The sequence below is a fragment of the Simochromis diagramma genome, unplaced genomic scaffold (assembly GCF_900408965.1).
Source record: "Simochromis diagramma unplaced genomic scaffold, fSimDia1.1 OVJJ01000566.1, whole genome shotgun sequence".
NCBI lineage: Eukaryota > Metazoa > Chordata > Actinopteri > Cichliformes > Cichlidae > Simochromis > Simochromis diagramma.
The window spans coordinates 246,230-265,219 of NW_024387387.1; the positions used below are offsets into that span (position 1 = coordinate 246,230).

An 18,990-nucleotide genomic window follows, 5' to 3' on the forward strand; every position below is an offset into this window, starting at 1 on the left:
TTAAGTAGTTATTTTGTTTTTAACCCCATCTAGTGGAGAAAAGTGGAATTACAACACTGCAACTTCTAATATCGAAATATTTTTCTCCAGCATTGCTGTAAATAAAAGTGATGGTCATCGAAAGAAATATAAAAGCACCATCAGTATTTTTACATTATTGTAATGAATGGTTTATTGCTATTATTCAGTGTTTTAAGTTTACAGAAGTATGTATCTTCTAACCACACTGCTATTTCTGGAGAAATTGTAGTGGGATTGTTGCTAATGTCAGAGGAAAGGACATTGGCTGCCAAGATTCTGTGATGTCATCAATTAAAGGAATCTAAAGTCTAATAAGTCTAAGAAGATTATCGTTACTATGTATCTGTTGCTATGCATCTGTTACTAAGAGCAGTAGTCCCCAACCTTTTTTGTGCCACAGACTGGTTTATGTCTGACAATATTTTCACAGACTGGCCTATAAGGTGTCGCGGATAAATACAACAAAATAAAACCAGTACCAGTACCAAAAAAGAAGATCTGTGGCCCGGGGGTTGGGGACCGCTGACTAAGAGGAATTGGGGGGTGGGGTGCCTATGCCTCCACTCTGAACATTCCAGTCCTTGAACTGAACGACAGGTGTTTTTTCTGTTTTTCTGTTTCTTTTCTTCTTCTTCTGCTCCTCCTGCATTTGTCCTTTAGCTATTAGTTGGGTAAGGAAGATGTCCTCGAAACCAATACGCTGCTGTAGGTGCTGCTGGATTTTGGACCTCATTCATGATTTGCTTTCACTTCCTGTGATTGGGGGCTATGATGTGGGCTTCCTCGATGGAAGGTATTACTTTTTTTTAAAAGTCTTCCTTCATGTGGACTCTTCACGTTTTCTTTGGCGGAAAGCATTACACCTTCCACTGGGCTAGTCTTGATCCAATTTCCATAAATTTGTCATACGTTGCCAAACCATCAAAGTCATCGTCGCTGTGTTTGTTTTACAACTGGCGACTGGTCATTAGATCAGGGGCTACCTTCTCATTTCTTAGGTGGTCTAGAAAGGGACACCCTAAGAATATGCTTGAAGGGAACGCTTTCGGAACACCTCCAATTTGCTCATGTCGGTTTTGAGAAAGGTCCATGTCTCAGATTAATGCAGATGGATGGGCAGGATGAGGTGAATCTTGGGGGCCACACATTACTGTTCTTCTAAACATACAGATGCAAATTGACCCAGAAGGGTTCATACCTTTTTCACACATTCATACGTCGATGTATATTGTAATAACATTGTTATTGTGAATTTTTTTATTGTGAGCCACAACAACCTTGTGACAGCCATGCTTTATATTTAAATGTGTAGTTGAAATTGTGACAAAACGCACATTTTTACAATTCATAGTCTTCAAAGTCAGTGTGTCTGAGATCAACATCAGCCATGAAAACACCTGAAGTATTTCAAAACTGTACAGTACTTGAGTGTAAATGTAACCTCCAGTCATTTCTTCCTCTCGGGTCCTGTGGGATTTAAATAGGGAGGTGTCTGACCTTTCACCTCCAGCTGGAGATGGAAGCTGACAGCTGACACACAGCATATCAGAGGCGAACACACACTCTCGGTGAGCTTCTGTCTGTGAGCGGCTGGCTGACCAACAACATCCTGCAGCATGGACAACACCGACAACCTGTTTCACCCCAGGTACGAACACCTGAGTGACTTTTAATTCTCCGCAAATCCTCACTTTGCTCTGTAGGCAGTTGCAAACATGGATCTGTGAGTGGAAATGTAAAGGCTGAATCTGTGTAATCTATTTGTAAAGCTGCTGATGAACTGTCATATACTAAACATGAAACTGTTCTGTATATGGCATGTTTAACATTTTTCTTTGAACTGGGAGTATAAAAAGTTTGGGCTGTTAAGGTCTTTTTAAAACCTCATCATTGTCTTGCTGTTTAATATTTAAAATTCTTCCATGGTATTCAGCTCTTTTCCCTTTAAAAGATGCAGAAATTTGTTTTCCTTTCACGTCTTTCCTTCTCCATTATTTTGTTGGATTAAATAGGAGCGTTGTCATGTGTGAGTGTGTGGTGTGCCATTCGGTGATATTTTTAGCAGCAGGCCTCGCTGCAGCTGTTGTGTCTCTCTGCATGTCAGCTGTTCAGTAGCTGCAGTATGTGTTTGGTGGTCATGAAATTGAATCTGTCGAGTCTATTTGTGTTTATGGACATTAATTGTAGTTTTCCAGTTTCAAAAAGACACTCAACGTGGTGCAAGGTGCTGTTTTCAGAGGTCCTTTCACACGTCAGTTATTTTTACGCCTATGCTGATATTGGTTAGGCCCCCCTTTTCTCACCAAAACAGATCTGAGCCATCAGAGTGTGGACACAGGATCTCTGTGGGTGTTTTTGTGTAGGTGGATCCTTTAGTGCGGAGACTCCATAATGGAGTTTTCTTTGGTCCATTTATGAAATTATATTAATGTCAAAATGTCATATGACATTATGTCATAGCAAAAACATAATTCGAGGAAATAATTTCATTTCACGGGCGCAATTAAATTCCTCACAAGGTAGAACTCAGCAGCCATGTCAACAACGAAACCATCGCACATGTGAAAGTGTTTGCTTTGCACATGCTGCTACAGTTTTACGCTCTTGCAGGTATCTCTGCACTTGGAGAGAAATCCTGCAGAGCCCAAAGTAAAGTGATTTTTCATTTTGATGGACACTTCAGGTTACTGATTTAAACTGAGTTACACTATGACAGCGCTGTTTTAAACAGTTTGTTTAGAATTTGAAAACTAAAGTTTGCTGAATTAATCATTAAAGGTCATTGTCTGCTGAGCAGCAGTGGAAATACTGACAACTGTCACTGGATTATTTAACACTGAAGGAATATTTAAACCACAGGATTCTGAGGTGAGTTCTGAAGCCTCTGCAGTGCTGTCCCATTAATGTGTTTTACAGTATTACATAGCTCCTATTATTTAAAAAATGAAAAAACAAAACACAAAGAAAACTCATAACGAGGACCTGCAAAGGAAGTGTGCATCAGAATCTGGCAATCATATGTTTGACCAAAATACAAATATTTAAACCTGGCAACAAAAAGTTGCTCTGTCTGCAGCAAAAACATGTAACTGCACAAACATGACTGGAAGGGACTTGTTCAAAATGGGCCCTTGAATTCTACAGTTTTTAAGATGTTTCTCAGTGTTAAAATGAAGCTTGGTGATAAACCAGTACATCCACAGCTGCACAACAGAAATACAAACAGCTGTGGGTAAACTATCATACTGCACTTTCAAAATGTCAATAAATCCTCAAAACTGATGTGTAGCACATATTCCCTCTTTCATGTTGATTTTTTTTATTTATTCATAAAAAAAACAATTATATAAAATTCATTATGAAACCCAATCCTATGTAAAAGAATTAAATTAATATAAAATATAAACCAACTAGTCTTTTTATGGATCTGATATCCTAGTCTATTAGGATTTGTGAGTAAATAAATATAAAAACGTGTCAAACAGAAAATAAAAGTGGGTTGTTGAATATAATTGGTGAAATAAAATGATTTGCTCAGATTATGTTTTTGCTTGCGTATTTATTATGACATTAATATAATTCCATATTTTTGATATAACTAAGAAGTTAAATTCAGATAGGTATTAACCTAGTAACCTTTGTGATGGTGAGAGAAAATGGCAGCAAACTCTGTGTTTGTTTAAGAGGAACCAGACGACTCGAGGAGACAGGAACCTAATAACAAAAGGCAAGCCATTTATTAAGGCAAAAGACGAAGGTACATAATAAGAGAAACCAAAACAAATAGCTAATCTAAACTAGGAAAAACTAAACTAAGAGCAAAGAAAAGGGACAGTGGAAAAAAACTAGGGACCGGGGACACAGGGGTAGACAAACAGACAACCTGAAAATGAACAAAGGAAGACCAAGGACTTAAATGCACAGAAGGGCAAACACAGCTGATACAAATGAACATGACACCAAAGGGAAAGCAAAACAAAACACACTGAACATGGACAATGAGACATTTAAAAACTGCAGGGTTTGGCTTCGTTTTTCAAGTTGCAGCTTGGCTATAACTGTCACCAAATAAGCACAAAAGCAGAACTTCCCCTGATTTTAATGTAGACATTGTTACAGCACTCATTTCTTCCCTCTAGTCACAAGCACAAATGCCACCTCTCTTTCATCAGTTATCATATAATTAACCAGATTACCTCACTGGTTTACAAAGACTTTTGCTGCCGGCATGTTTCTTTTTACTTGCTTCTTTATCACTTACAATAACAGTAGCTGCTAAAGGGGATATTTGCTTTAATACTACAGAGATAAATGTGTCGGTGACATTGGAGTGTGTTTGTGTATGTAAATGCTGACCGCGCCACAGTGGAGAGCTCCGTCAGGCGTTTTTACATCTATCTTTATGCAAAAAGTCTGGCTTCTCTGAGCTATTTTTTTCTCCACAGATAATATCTGTGTAAACTTACCTGACAGCTTTTTCTGTGCTTTAATGTCTTAAATCAAAATCAAATCAGTTTATTTATATAGCACTTTTCACAGGATAAAAACCACAAAGGGCTTCACAGTAATATAAAAATGGAAATACATAAAATATATCAATAATCAAACATACAGCACAAATCTAATTAAAAGCCAATCTAAATAAATGAGTCTTAGGCTGCTTTTTAAAAGAATAAATACAATCAAGGCAACATAATGATGGAGTCAGGACCAAGATTTTAAAATGAATTAGTTAAGCTGCTGACACACTCACACTGACCTCTCGCCTGTCACTCAGACTCTTTGCACCTTTCTGGCCTTTTGCTTCAGCTGAAGCTCTTTTTTGTGATATGAGGTCCCCATAAATAACATTAATGATATAGATTCGTGAACAACATGAAAATGAGCTTGCAGATGTGTAGAAAATGCAGGAAGGCTTATTTTGAAATGTCTCTTGCTCTTCTCTTAACAATTGCCAGATTCCTTTTAACCTCTTTTGCCTTAAACTCTAAAAGCCAAAAAACATGTTTCAGATTTTCAGACCACTGCATGTGCAAACCCTTCAAAGTTATAAAATGAAAACTAAACATGCAAATTCAAAATTTTTTACAAATCAATGTTAGAGTGTACTTAAGCATCCTCTTGTGTGAGAAACCAACCCGCAGCTTCTCAAAATTGCCCAAATGTGCCAGAATATTAAAGTGCACAATGTCCCAGAGCAAGGACCAAGATATCTTTATCTTTATCTTTATCATTTAGACTTTTATGGCATTGAGTTGCCAAAGAAAGCAAATTAAGCATGAAATATTCAAATCATATGAGCCTTTTTAAATTCATAGAGGATGTTTAGGTCCCATATAAACACAATTCATTTACATTTGAAAGAACAGTAAAAATAAGTTTCTCCTGAGCTCAAATTACACAAACGAGCAAGATTTCTGGATATATTTGAATAAAACTATTCATAATGCAGAGGTGGGCAGTGAGTTTGATGTCTGGCATCAAACAGGAAGTGTTGTGTGGTGACTCATTTCAGTTTTGATCCAAAAAGCCCACAAAAAACAACCTGTCTTTGATTAACTCTGACATCTCACAATGTGTGTTTATGTGCTCCCCTTAGGCAAAGACAAACCCTTCACTTCCCCTCCTGTAAGATATCATCTATATAAACATTTCATCAGCACATTGGTGACATCATCTCCTGTTTGATTTGTATAATGTCAATCATTAAGTAGTTAAGCTACATGGAGGTTTACCACTCTATACTTTGGACCCTTTTGGGACTCTCTGCACCCCACAAGAGACACTGCAAGGACAGAATCTTTGGACTACCCTCCAGGAGCTTTTGTGACATCCCTAAATCTATGAATATACTGTAACAGCTTTGCTGCTATCCACTCTTCTGAGGATCTTTCCTGTTCATCTTTGTTGCATTAATGAAGGCCCACTTAAGAAAACCACATATTTTAAACGCTCGTATAATGTGTGTGTGTCCTTCTGTTTCAGAGGGAGCGTGCTCTGTCTGATAGTGTAAGTTCCCGATAACCCAACTTTTGTGTTGCAGTTGGTTGTGAGAATCAGTGGTCAGGTACTGGCCTCTGTGTGGATTTCACCGTTGAAGTTTCCATCCTCTGCGATGAGCCCAGGAATGGGAATCTGTTTTGCTTCAAAATGCTAGCATCTCATTTTTTTTTTTCAAACAACAGGAAGCACTATACTTAAATGTCCCATTGAAGACTGTGGGACATTTATGTACTGCCAACACTGACTTTCTTATAGAATTTTCTTTCCAGAGACATTTAGTAAACAGAATTTCAGTCAAATCTTGCAGTTGTTTAAACTGGTAATGAGTTTAATGCCAACTCCAAACGATTCCAGTAGGTAGACAGTATATACATACAAACACAGCAGATTGACAAGGTCCTTGAAGCATTTGATCTTGTTAGATACGAGGCATAAGGCATGAATGGGATTTGAACCCATGATCTTTGGTTTACGAGACCAACGCCTTACCACTTGGCCATCATGCCATGTGTTTCTTTGCAGTTCTTACCATTCATCTCCATTCCAGTCAGTTCCAAGATGAAAACAAATATTCACAACCTCTTGGACAGCTAACGTATTGAGATTTCTCTTTACTGGAACAAAGGAGTAAATGCCCCAAACACAACAACATGGCATTAGTGAAGTCACTACGAGGTGTGGCTCGGGATTTTTCTTCCCTGTAATGTTGCCTATAATGAGTTTATTATTGTCTGCTAATCTGGTCCTAAGTAGATATAGACTTGATTTAATCCTACAACCGGAAAATTTACTTGCTAGAGCAGCAGGAGATGAAGTAAATTAGAATATATATATATATATATATATATATATATATATATATATATATATATATATATATATATATATATATATATATATATATTTAAAAGAAAATACTAACAGGAAAACAGGAAAACATGCTGAAGGGCTGAAGGGCCAAAGTCAGCAGATGGAGCTGATTTTGGCCCTTCAGCATGAGTGTTGCGTTACCAGTCCTGTTTATCATTAAGGTGAAAACCTAGAAATTTGTATGTGTCAACCACCATGTCTTTCATCTTACTGGTGTTGATGTGCAGGTTGTTCACATCTGATGACCCATACACGTTAAATCATTTCCCTCAGACAGACATCCAATGATGGCTGTTTCATTAGAGAACTTCTGGAGGTGACAGTTAGTGGTTTGTGTCTCAAGTCCAGTGGAGAGACTGAGAGAGGACCATTCCCTGATGCGGCCCTGTGGTTCATAGCATCACCTCAGACACATAACTCATGTACTGCAATCTGTTGGTGTGGTAATCGATAGTCTATGTAGTCAGATGACGATGGACTCCAGCTTTCCAGCTTCTTACTCAGCGGTGCAGGTTGAATTGTATTGAAGGAACTCAAGAAATTGAAAAACATGACTCTCACAGTCCTTCCACTGCTTTCGAGTTAAAACCACAGGCCTGAAGTGGTTAGCCTCCCTGGGAGCCCAGTCTTTGGCACTGGAAACAACAACAATGGTAACTAAATAACAACTGGTGCATCTGGAATGTTTACAAGGACCATCAATTGATGTTCTGCAACATGGTTGCAGAAGAATCTATCCCAATTGCGCATGTCTCTTTTATATAACCTGCATGACATTTCATTGTACCTGAGAAAATGAAATCCGACTACTCCTCCAGATCAGCATCAGTAATTATTTTTGTGTGTCTGTTTTGTTTGTCAGTCTGGAGGCTGCTGTCATGAAGTTGGATCCAGAGGATGGGGAGCAGATCATAGACTACTTTAAAACCCACGCTCTGCTGACCAGAGAGAAAGCTCGTAAGACAGAAGAGCAGAGTTCGTTTATTATTCAGTTATCCATCAGCCAAATGATAGAGTTAATCACCAACTCTGAAGCCATTGTAATTTTGTAAATGAAGGACTAATAATCAATTGAAGGCTTAGGTATCAAGAGGTAATGAACCCACTGTGGGTGTGATAAAACCTTCTTATTCGTGTGTTTCAGTCCTGCAGGCATCTGTCAGAGAGCAAAAAAAGCTGCTGGTGGAAAATGCCAAACTCAAGAAGGACATTGAACAGCTGAAAACTCAGCTGCAGGATAAACAGAGGAGACGTGCCGGTACATACACTTTTCATACTGCCGTGCACCAAAATAAATTGACATTGAAATCGTGACAGATCAAAAATTGCAGTTTTGTCTGTGACATGTGGTGACTTTCACAGAAAAGCAAGGAAAGTGTCTCATTAAATCTACAATTAGTTAAAGTAAAATAGAGTTATTGTTTTCAAGTAGACATGTTATATCACTTGACATCAGCTGTAGCCAATGTCAAATCCAGAGCAAGCTCAACTATACAGTAAAGGCATCAATGGGGTTTGAAACCACAATCTTTGGTTTAAAAGACAAAAGATTTGTGGTCTTACTACTTGGCAGCCATGCTATGTTTACACTACTTCATTTTCATGGCCACCACTTTCTTTGGAAATGGAACCTTCCTTCCCACCTAAACTTTCCAGTTTAGGGCGGGCGTGTGTATACTATCCTAAATCCTTGGTGTGGGTTAAATAGGGCTAAGAAACAGATATCCCTCTTTGTAAGTCTAACTTAGTCGAATGTTTTTTGTATTACAAGTTTCATTGACTACTATATTTGGGTAAGAAACTGGGGTAGCGTATCATCACGGACACATCGGTCAGTAAACATTCAGTATTGTTATAAACTCTCACTAAAGGCATGAATGGGGATTGAACCCATGATCTTTGGTTTACGAGACCAACGCCTTACTACTTGGCCACCATGCCTGCTTTGGGCAAGAGCGGAAAATGCATCATCTATCCAGCCACTACCCCTTCTCGGGTGCCTTGTCAGTTAAGTTTAGTACAGTTGGATTTTAATGCTTAAACTCTGTCACTAGGAGCACATGCAGAGATTACGTGGATTAAGTCACTACCTGGACCAGTACTTGTCTTCGAGTATGGTTACATTACTTTCTGAGCCATGTTTTCTGTTATTAACTGTCAATAACACATTCATTGGTGCCTTTCCTTCCTCAAGAATTCTAACTATAAGATTACTTTCTGCAACACAGAGACAGTAGTCTCTGAACATCACCAAGTGACTTTAAACATTGATGATGCCTAACAGAGGTTTTCATTTGCAGCAAAGCTTAAAAACCATGAAACAATCAAGGACAGCAGCTTTGGTAACTTAAGTAATGCCTTGTGATGTGGCATATAGCATGCAACACCTCAAGGAAGCACTAAGGGTATGGATGGGGATTGAACCCATTCTACTTGGTATAAGACACCAATGCCTTACCACTTGGCTACCACACCTGGATGAAGCCCACTGTTGTTTACTCCAACTTTGACCCCATTACCTGGTTGCTGCAGCAGAAATTAATATACATTAGAACAGCAAACAAACATCGTGCCTTTGAAATCACTTTTCTATGTTTTTGGATATTCTACTATTTTGCCTGAGTGGTGGAACTTCAAGTTCTTCTCCTGCTTATTCCATCTGGTTGTAGCTTTACTGTGTTTTCCATTCAGAGACAATCTTCTGCACACCTTGGTTGCAATGATTTCGGAAATTCTGATGTCAAAGACAAAAACTGTTTACTTTGCCGATACCAGAATGCTCCATTCAAGAAGACTAGAAAGTCACATTAGGTTGTAGAGGACATCATAGGATATATCATTACTACCAGTGAAACTTCAGCATCCATGTGACATTAATAATACAAGACACTGAACATGGAAGACATCCTTTGTAGGAAGGCATGGATGGGGATTGAACCCATGATTTTTGGTTTACGAGACCAACGCCTTACCACTTGGCCACCATGCCACTATTGTTGCACTCTTTTGTCATACTTAAGGGTGTTGTCAGACATGGTCCATGTTTATTGTAGACAGTTGACAGGAATTTGTCTTAGTGTGGTCACATATACAACAGATCACATCCAAAAACATAGAATAAAGCACGTCATCATGCAGAATACAAGAATACAACTAACATATTAAGAAAATAGAAATACTGCAATATATCAGGGTACAGAATCTGTACCTGATTATTACCCAACTGAGCATTTCACTTGTTGAAGACTAAACTTTAGACAGAAAGGCCCTTAAACAAACAGCAACTGAAAGCTGCTGCAGTAAAGGTCTGGCAGAGCATTAAAAAGTTGAAAAAGCAACTTCTTGCAATGTCAATAATTTCAAGACTTGCCAGCAAAGGGTTTTCAAAGAATAATTAGAAATGAACATTGTATTTTCACTTATTTAATTTCTCCATTTACTTCTGAGCCCCTGAAATGAAGGGATTGTGTTGAAAATACTTTACTGCCTCATATTTTCATGCAATCCTTTCGTTCAACCCTTTGAATTCAAGGTGAAAGTCTCCACTTCAGCTGCATCTGAGTGGTTTCATTTAAAATTGAATGTAGTAATATATAGAACCAAAATTAGCAAAGAAAGTTGTCTTTGCATTTATTTGCTGATGAGGCACTGCCATGTCTTTCTTTCAGCTAAAAGTTTGCTCCCTACGGCTCCACAGACCCCTAACCTTACCTCTACTACAGCTGCCAATCAACCGTCTTCACCTGCTGGTGCAACAGGTGCTTTTCAGGTCAATCCTCTTCCTTCTTCCTCCTCCTCACATGAGCGGAGAGACAAACACAGCAGGAGGAGGAGAGGAGAGAGGAAAGGTGAGAGTAGAGTGAAAGACAAAGTCAAATAAAATGAGATAGCAAAAAATATAAATAAAATTACTGACTCTCTTTGTCTACTCAGCTCGTTCAACCTCGGACCTTCTTTCCCTGGGGATGGAGTCACAGGTTGACGTGTCACGACTTGACCTGAGGGTGGGACGAATCCTCAGCGCCCGCGTCCACCCGCTGGCCGAAGCCATGATTGTGCAGGAGGTGGACATGGGAGAGAACAGCTCCCGGACAGTGGTTAGTAAGGTGGGACAGGAAGCAAAACCTGAGGAGGTAATGTGACTTTATACTGAAAACTATCATCAACTTTGTTATTGCTTTAAATAGGCTATATACAGTATACTAAATGAAAATACAATATTAATAAAAAAATATTATTGTTATTATTTTACATTTACATTTTTTGTCAGAGTACTGAAATTTTTTTTCCAGTAAGTATATTGATGACATTTTAATTTTTTAAATTAATATTGTTTTTTTTTGTTTCTTTTTAAATATTATTACTTAATAAAAATTATAAATGTATAATTTGCCCTTAACATATACTGCTTAGCATTTCGAGTATTTTTTACTTTTCTACTAAATAACTTTTATTTAATGCTTACAAAACAAAATAGTTTCTTTCTCTCTGTAGCTTCAGGGCTCTTTAGCTGTGTTGCTATGCAACGTCAAGGCCTGTAAGCTGAAGGGCGTGGTCTCCCAGGCCCGCCTCCTCTGCTGCTGCATCTCGGATGACTGTGTTGAACTGTTAGTCCCGCCCACAGGCTCCACCCCAGGAGACAGGGTCACTTTTCTCAACTACCCTGGTAACAATGTAGCATTAAAATATATGAACACAGTGACTGAGTTAAGCAGAGTTTTAAAAGCAGTTTATAGAAGCGATTGTAACTCAGATTAAACAGACGCAGGGCGATCGTGGCTCAAGAGTTGGCAGTTCGTCTTGTAATCGGAAGGTTGCCGGTTCGAGCCCCAGCTTGGACAGTCTCGGTCGTTGTGTCCTTGGGCAAGACACTTCACCCACTGCCTACTGGTGACGCCCAGAGGGGCCGATGGCGTGATATGGCAGCTTCGCTTCTGTCAGTCTGCCCCAGGGCAGCTGTGGCTACAACTATAGCTTGCCTCCACCAGTGAGTGAATGAATAATGGAATTGTACAGTGCTTTGAGCTTCTCGAAAAGCACTATATAAATGCAATCCATTATTATTATTTATTTCTCTGCTGACAGTTTTAAAAGCTTAAACTGACTAAAGATTCTGATACCATATTCTCAAGCATGAGTATAAAGAAGAAAATGCTGCTGAAATTGATCAATTTGTTTTTAAATTAGACTTAGTTTTTTCCATAATGTCTTTTGCGGGTAAATCAGCAGGTAATTTCGGTAAATAGTGCAGGGGTCTCAAACTCCAATCCTCAAGGGCCATTGTCCTGCAACTTTTCCATGTGCCCCTGCTGCAACACACTTGCATGCTGAGGTGGCAGTTCAGCCATTTGATTCTAGTTACAGCAGCTCATGAGTGAATAAACATGGTGCAATAAAAGTACTTTTAGTAGTACATTTTTCCAAACACCAAATTTAATTGAGTAGGGTTAGGGGTTGCCACTTCAGCATGCAGTCAAGTTCTATACTCTTGCTAATGACCTATTCATTTTACTCAGGTATGTTGCAACAGGGACATATGGAAAAGTTGCAGGGCACCGGCCGTCGAGGACGAGTTGGAGACCCCAGATATACTGCTTTCTTACAACAAGCCTCATTTGCACATACATTCATGTAAATCAATTTTTTCTCCCTAACCCAACATTCAAACGCTGGTGGACATATGAGGGTTCAGTATAATGTTAAGAATACTTTGATATCTAGAACAGGAGCCAGGGATCTTACCACCAACCTTCTGATTAGCAAGTGACTTGCATCATATCATTTTAAAAAGTTATTGTCTAAAAATGTTAAAAATAAAGTAAACATCAATGTCCACAACTTTCTATACTTTTCTGACCCAAAGAAGCAAAGCAATGACAAGTATGACTGAAAAAATCACTGGAAGCTGCCACTCAGCAAAGAATTCAACCAATCATTCGAAAGTGGGCTTAAAGAGAAAGGAGTTAAAGTAGGTTGTGTCAGACAGAGGATCCATCCATCCATTCGCTTCCACTTATCCTTCTCAGGGTCGCGGGGAGCACTGGAGCCTATCCCAGCTGTCATAGGGTGAGAGGCGGGGTACACCCTGGATAGGTCGCCAGTCTGTCGCAGGGTTAACACACAGGGACAGACAACCATTCGCACTCACATTCACTCGCACATTCACACATTCAGAAAGAGGATGCATAACCATAATAGAGATTTATAGTAATGTATCTGGAGAGCTAGAAATAATTAGAATATCTATTCTTCCAAAATTGATTGACATGATCTTTTTTCACTTTATTCCTTATGTGAATTAAAAGAAATCAAATCATTTGACTCTTCGTGAATGACTGAAGACATAAAAGATGTACTTTAATTAATCTTGATGCAAATTTCTAAAATATGTTATAAACCAAAGAATATAGACGCAGATTAAATTTTTTGGGCTCTGGTGTAACAACGACACAGATTTGCATCTTACTACTAAACATTAACAAAGTAATGATCATTTTCAGGACGGGAAGAAATCCAATCATGTCGTTGTCAGTTAAAACCTTGATAGTTAGTTGCAAGAAGCCATAGTTTGTTGTGCCTGTGAATAAAATACATTTGTTAAATTAAAAAGTAGGAGATAAAGTCCTTGTTTTGTATCTGCACCACAAAAACATTTGGGTTTTTTCACTTTCCTTCACTGTCTTTCTCTTCCCGTGTTCAGGTGAGCCGGACAGGGAGCTGCAGTCCAAGGAGAAAGTTTGGGAGCTTCTCCAGCCGGACCTGCAGGTCGATGGCAGGGGCGTGGCCAATTACAAAGGATGTAGCTTTGAGGTGAAAGGCAAGGGGCTGTGCAGGGCCCCCTCCCTCACCAACTGCATCATCAGATAGAAGTTTGTGTAACTGTAAAAATCCTGTGCAGCACTGCGGTACATGCTTACTGTGACTAAGCACCTGTTTCTTCAGGTGTTTTGTAAATGAAGAGTTTAACAAACTTGTCACTGTGTGGTGTCAGTGGTCTCTGTTCAAACACAAAGCAGTTAAAGCAATACCGAACACTTTAAGTGAATAATAAAGCAGCCATCAGAAAGAAATACATAATCTCTTTCCACAAATAACTTTATGTGATAAGAAGCTGACTTCAGATTTAAAGATTAACCAAATAAAGGCCCCACATGGTGTCAGACAGAGGTCCTGATGGTCAGAGCCCTGTGATGGTTCTTGGCTGAGAGGCAAAGAATTTGGTCTCTGAGTGGTCGCCCTCTGACTGACGACCAATCACTGGTGTTATCTAGGAACCAGACCCCGCCCCTTATTTCCCCAGCCAGATTTCTGAGCCAGCCAGTAAAGGGCTGGGCAAGGTAGGCTGAAGGCTGAAGCCCCGTCTCTCTCAGGTGGTCAGAATGCGTGAGGATAAGTATGGAATGCTGATGCCATTCTGGACCAAGGAGCTTCTGAAGGCCAAAATACAAACACAGAAAACAAGCACAGTTAGCAGATGCAGACAATGCTGTTAAAAATAACACAAGATGACCATGAGCTCAGGGGCCTGATATCCGAGTCACAGAGCGCAGTACCTCTGCATGCTGCTGCAGGTGTTTGTCTTCGTGCGGCAGGTCGGCTCTCACAACGATGCCGAGCACATGCACGCCTTCAGGGCAGAGTTGGTGGATGCTCAGTGGGTCAGGCACTCCAGGAGGCGTGTCAACAATTCTCAGCATCATGTCAGTCTCCACCCCCTGTCTTCTGAAAAAGCGTGGAAAAGTGCGCCAGAGGAGGCGACACTCAGTGGTCACACCTGAGATGCTTCTTCCTGTTTGGAATTCGTCTCCACCTGTCAGATGCAAAAATCTGTAGTAATTTTTTTCATCCTTAGCAAATCACGTTTAGTGATTTTACATGATTAAGTTAATTTATCATTGTATATGTGCTATAAGGAGAAAGGTGATTCTAAATAGAGCTTGTCCATAATTTTACATTTCTTATGTTCATCATATTTCTTAAATGAACAAGAACCAACTTTCAGGGCTTAAAAAATTAAACCTGCAGTTTCTCTAATGTCCACTTGAGGCTGATTTCAAAAGAGTGTCAGTTTCCAAAGGCTCCCATGTTAAAATGTTAACTTTACAGCAGAAACAAATATGTTTACAGCCTGATACAAAAAACAATTTTGGTTTCTATTTTTCCTTTTTAAACTATGTTTCAAGTTAAAGGCACTGGCGCTAGGGACATGGCCTCTTTGCCTGCAAGGTTGACTCTGAAACAGGTGGCTAACTGAAGTGTCTGAACTTTGAAATACTGTAGCTTTCTTGTGTGGCAAAGCCCATTCAAGGAGTTTGTGCTTCAGTTCTGGTATACCAATCTGCACCAGCATTGCACCTGTACAGGACACTGGATCTAAACAAACAAGCATGGGTGTGGCCAAACTTCAAAATATGGAGTCCAGACTCAGTGGCAATTTGGGAAATGTTTCTATGGATACACCATCAAAAGAGACATAAAGCAAAATGTATTTAAAAGAAAGTTCTGTAGAAGGACTGACCAAGAAGAGCATTCCCCACAGAGCTCCTCCCACTCTGAGGGCCGCCTAGCAAAACCACGTTCAAGACCAGCACGTCCCTTTTGCCATCACCATGATGATTAACCCACCTGCTGAGGAAATCAAAGAGGCTGTTTCCAGGTTGACCATGTTCAGCTTTGAGAGCCATCTGAAAAAACAAAGTCTTCTGAATACACGTCTCACAGTGTTTAATATAAAAGTCACACACTGTTTAACACTGATTATTCTTTATTTCTAAAGATGTTTCTCATTCAATGTCATATTGTGAGATTTGATATAAATACTTTACAACCTCATACAAATATCAGGTATTAAATCAACAGATTTTAAGCTTTTTTGTTTAATTTCATAGTGTTAGATGCAACACACAAAGGTTAAAGGCAGGGCAAGAGCTTTGTTATACAACACGAACAAATAAAATACATTTCAAAAAGAGATTTTATGTAAAACTTTTATTCCTATTTAATCTCATTATAATAGGCTGGATGGTTTCTTGATAAAACAATAACAACACATACATTAAGTTTATAGGTACATAAATATTTCTGGCTTTCTTCGAGCTTTGCACCTGTCAGTACTAAGCTAAGGTCAGGACTGAGTAGTATCCCAGACCGATCCAGTTTGCATCCAACAGAAGTCGAAGGACAAACAGGTGGAGCTATAAAATTCATTAGTCAAAGTTTTATTGAGACATTATTTTATTCTAATTATTAAAAAAAAACCTCATTACACTAACTAACCTTTAAGAAACAGGTCTCATAGGGTCATGAACAGTAATATTTTCTTTAACTTAAAGGCTTTGAAACTGTAGTTAAACAAAAGTGAGTCTTACCTGCTTTACTTTACCAGGAGAGGCAAAAGGTTCAAGGACTGCATATGCTCGATATGGGAGGTTGAATGTGTATTTACGGGAGTGGTTACTGGTTAAACTATAACTTGCCGGTCCTATCTGTGCCTCGCTGCAGTTTTATTGGGTCATAAAAGCAACAAACATCCGTGCAATTCCTGACACTGATGTTCCCTGTGTTACCTGTTGTGATTAAATCTTCTGTCAGCTTGCATCAACTAAAACCAACAGGCAAACAGAATTCATGACTTGTAAATAATGAAGCAGGTTTTAAGGGAAAACTGTCCCACAGAGCAATCATCTACTCTCAGTTTTTCCTGAAAAAGTCAAATGAAAAGACATTTTATGACAGACTGCAGCTCATTGATAATACATCACTCATTCATCACTGATTTACAATTTGTTCACGGTAATTGAAATTACAGTGAACCTCCGTATAGTTACTGTAATGTAGATTTAAAGTATTTAACTATTTAACTTAGCTTACTATAACATTGTAAAATGGTACTTACACTGTAAACACTTGCAAATTACAGTATAATGCTGCAATTCGTTACATGTATTATTTTTATGTCTTTAGACTGAAAAGTACTCATGGTGTGTTGCCATCAGTGTTGGGTAAGTTACTTTAAATTAGTAACTTAGTTACATTACTAGTTACTTCTATCAAAAGTAACTCAGTTACTTCAAGTTACTCGTTACTTTCAGAGTAACTAGTTACTAGGGAAAGTAACTTTGGTTTTACTCAGAATTCTCTTGTTAATGTGTTGCTTCCATAACTTTGCCAGTCTTCTAGCTTGCTTACTTGCCACAAGTGCACTGTGCCACCTACCAATAGAAAGAAAAAAATAATGTGCACATTTCCATGAGAGAAATCCCACGCCTGATTCTATCCTAGCCTGCTTTTTACATCCAACACAAAAACTGCAGTCGTGGTGCTTTCGATTGTACTCAGAACTCAGAAATTCTGCCTTCTGAATAGGAAGATGTAGGTAACACCAGACTGCAGATGAGCTGCATGCAGGGCTGGACTGGGACAAAAAAATCGGCCCGGGCATTTTGACTAGAGACCGGCCCACCATTATAGGAAAAATCATAAAGCCTTTGAATGAAAATAAACACTGTTGTGACAGTGATGTACACTGTTCTGATGGTATATATGTATCAATCTATCAATTGTTTGTTGCAAGACTCAGATAATTATTTTTTTAAAAGCGAGACATTTGAAATGAGAATAAGAAAGTATTTCCTTCTGCCCCCCTTTCCCTTTTAAATCCCTATATGGACCCCTGGCAACACTTTGCTAGACCCGCCCCTGCACAGTTACCAGCTGTCAGCTACTTAGAAAAGGATCCTGCTGTTATTTGTCTCTCAGAAACAGTTCATAACTTCTCTTCAACACATTCATGTCACCTAAAAGGTAAACCTGTTTCTCCATCACAGCTCTGATGATTCAGTAAGGACATCGCCTGGTTTCATCTTCATGTTTCCCTCTCACCACATATCCAAACTGACATAATGACCAGCAGCTTTACAGCTGTGGCTCCAGCAAACATCAGCTGATACTAGAAATTAATATTAAATAAATTCTAACAACAGCTGATCAAGCTTAAACGTGCTGCTGTTGTTTACCGCGACATCCTGCTGGTTTCCTCTTTCTGGCGCAAAGTGGGCGATAAACAAACAAGAGAGAAAAGCCGATCAGCTGATCATTGATTAGTTTCATGATTGAAGTAGAAACAGGAGAGGGAGGGGGAGAGAATGAGAGAAGAAGAGGCAGGTGTGCAGCAAAGACACAGAATAACTCCAGCTTTGTGTCTTTTTCATTGTAGCTGAATTACGGGACAAACTGTTCCTTTTCACCTCAATAAGAAACCCGTAATATTTTATCTGAATACAAGACGATTCCGTTTTTTACGGGACGGTTGGCAACTCTAATAATTAACCTTATGAACAAAATAAAGTTCAACATCAGTAACATAGCACCACCCAGCTGTATAGAAACTCCGTCATGCTAGCTAGCACGCAGTACGAAAAAGTCAGCACAACGAAAATAAACTCCACCTAAACTTGGTTTATATCTGACCCAGAGAGACTGCAGGTCATAACTTCTTACCTGGAGTTCAGTTCACCTGACACTCTCGGACCAGCGGCCGCTTCGGGTCTCTCCTCTTGCCTCCCTTTTCCTTCATCCACCTGCTGGCCTCCACCACTTGCTAATGTTATTGAATCTGTGGAAGCTCCGCGATAGCCACCACACGAAGTAACGAGCCTATCTAAATCCCAGTAACGCGTTCCTGGTTTTGGCATGATAACTAGTTACCGTGCTCGTTACCACAATAATAATGTAGTTACTGTAACGCGTTACTTAATAACGCGTTAGTCCCAACACTGGTTGCCATAAAACCAAAACTAACACAAAATTAATTTTAAAAACTGACTCAAAACATTAAATTTATGGTGTTACTGCCATGTCAATTTAAACATATTGGAGAAAATACAGACATGTTTAACAGTGAGCCCTTACACCAGGGGTGTGAAACATTAGACTTGGGGGCCAGTAGTGGCCTGGCAAACACTCCAATCTAGCATGTTGGACGACTTTGGAAAATGTGAAGGAGGACATAAATTTTGAACTTTTAATTGTATTTTTTTTTCTTTTAACAGATTTACAACTTTTCTTACCAATAAAGACCTGCCCCATAGCCGCAGC

General features: G+C 39.2%; 1 protein-coding gene and 3 non-coding genes across 5 annotated transcripts; 1 reads left to right on the forward strand and 3 right to left on the reverse strand.

The window, feature by feature from the left end:
* Positions 1-1,539: 1,539 nt before the first annotated feature.
* On the forward strand, positions 1,540-13,871 carry aimp1b (aminoacyl tRNA synthetase complex interacting multifunctional protein 1b). 2 transcript variants are annotated; one of them, XM_040009888.1, is made up of 8 exons: positions 1,540-1,669; positions 7,757-7,851; positions 8,039-8,152; positions 10,563-10,742; positions 10,828-11,027; positions 11,389-11,560; positions 12,411-12,525; positions 13,595-13,704. In XM_040009888.1, exons 1-8 carry the CDS (start codon positions 1,638-1,640, stop codon positions 13,596-13,598), a joined length of 912 nt encoding a protein of 303 aa, XP_039865822.1. In that variant the 5' UTR covers positions 1,540-1,637; the 3' UTR covers positions 13,599-13,704. The 2 variants fall into 2 exon arrangements, with proteins under 2 accessions (XP_039865822.1, XP_039865821.1); XM_040009887.1 differs by lacking the exon at positions 12,411-12,525 and having other exon boundaries at positions 13,595-13,871.
* On the reverse strand, positions 6,459-6,530 carry trnat-cgu. The gene has a single exon. It is a non-coding gene; the product is annotated as a tRNA-Thr (tRNA).
* On the reverse strand, positions 8,764-8,835 carry trnat-cgu. The gene has a single exon. It is a non-coding gene; the product is annotated as a tRNA-Thr (tRNA).
* On the reverse strand, positions 9,812-9,883 carry trnat-cgu. The gene has a single exon. It is a non-coding gene; the product is annotated as a tRNA-Thr (tRNA).
* Positions 13,872-18,990: the final 5,119 nt, after the last annotated feature.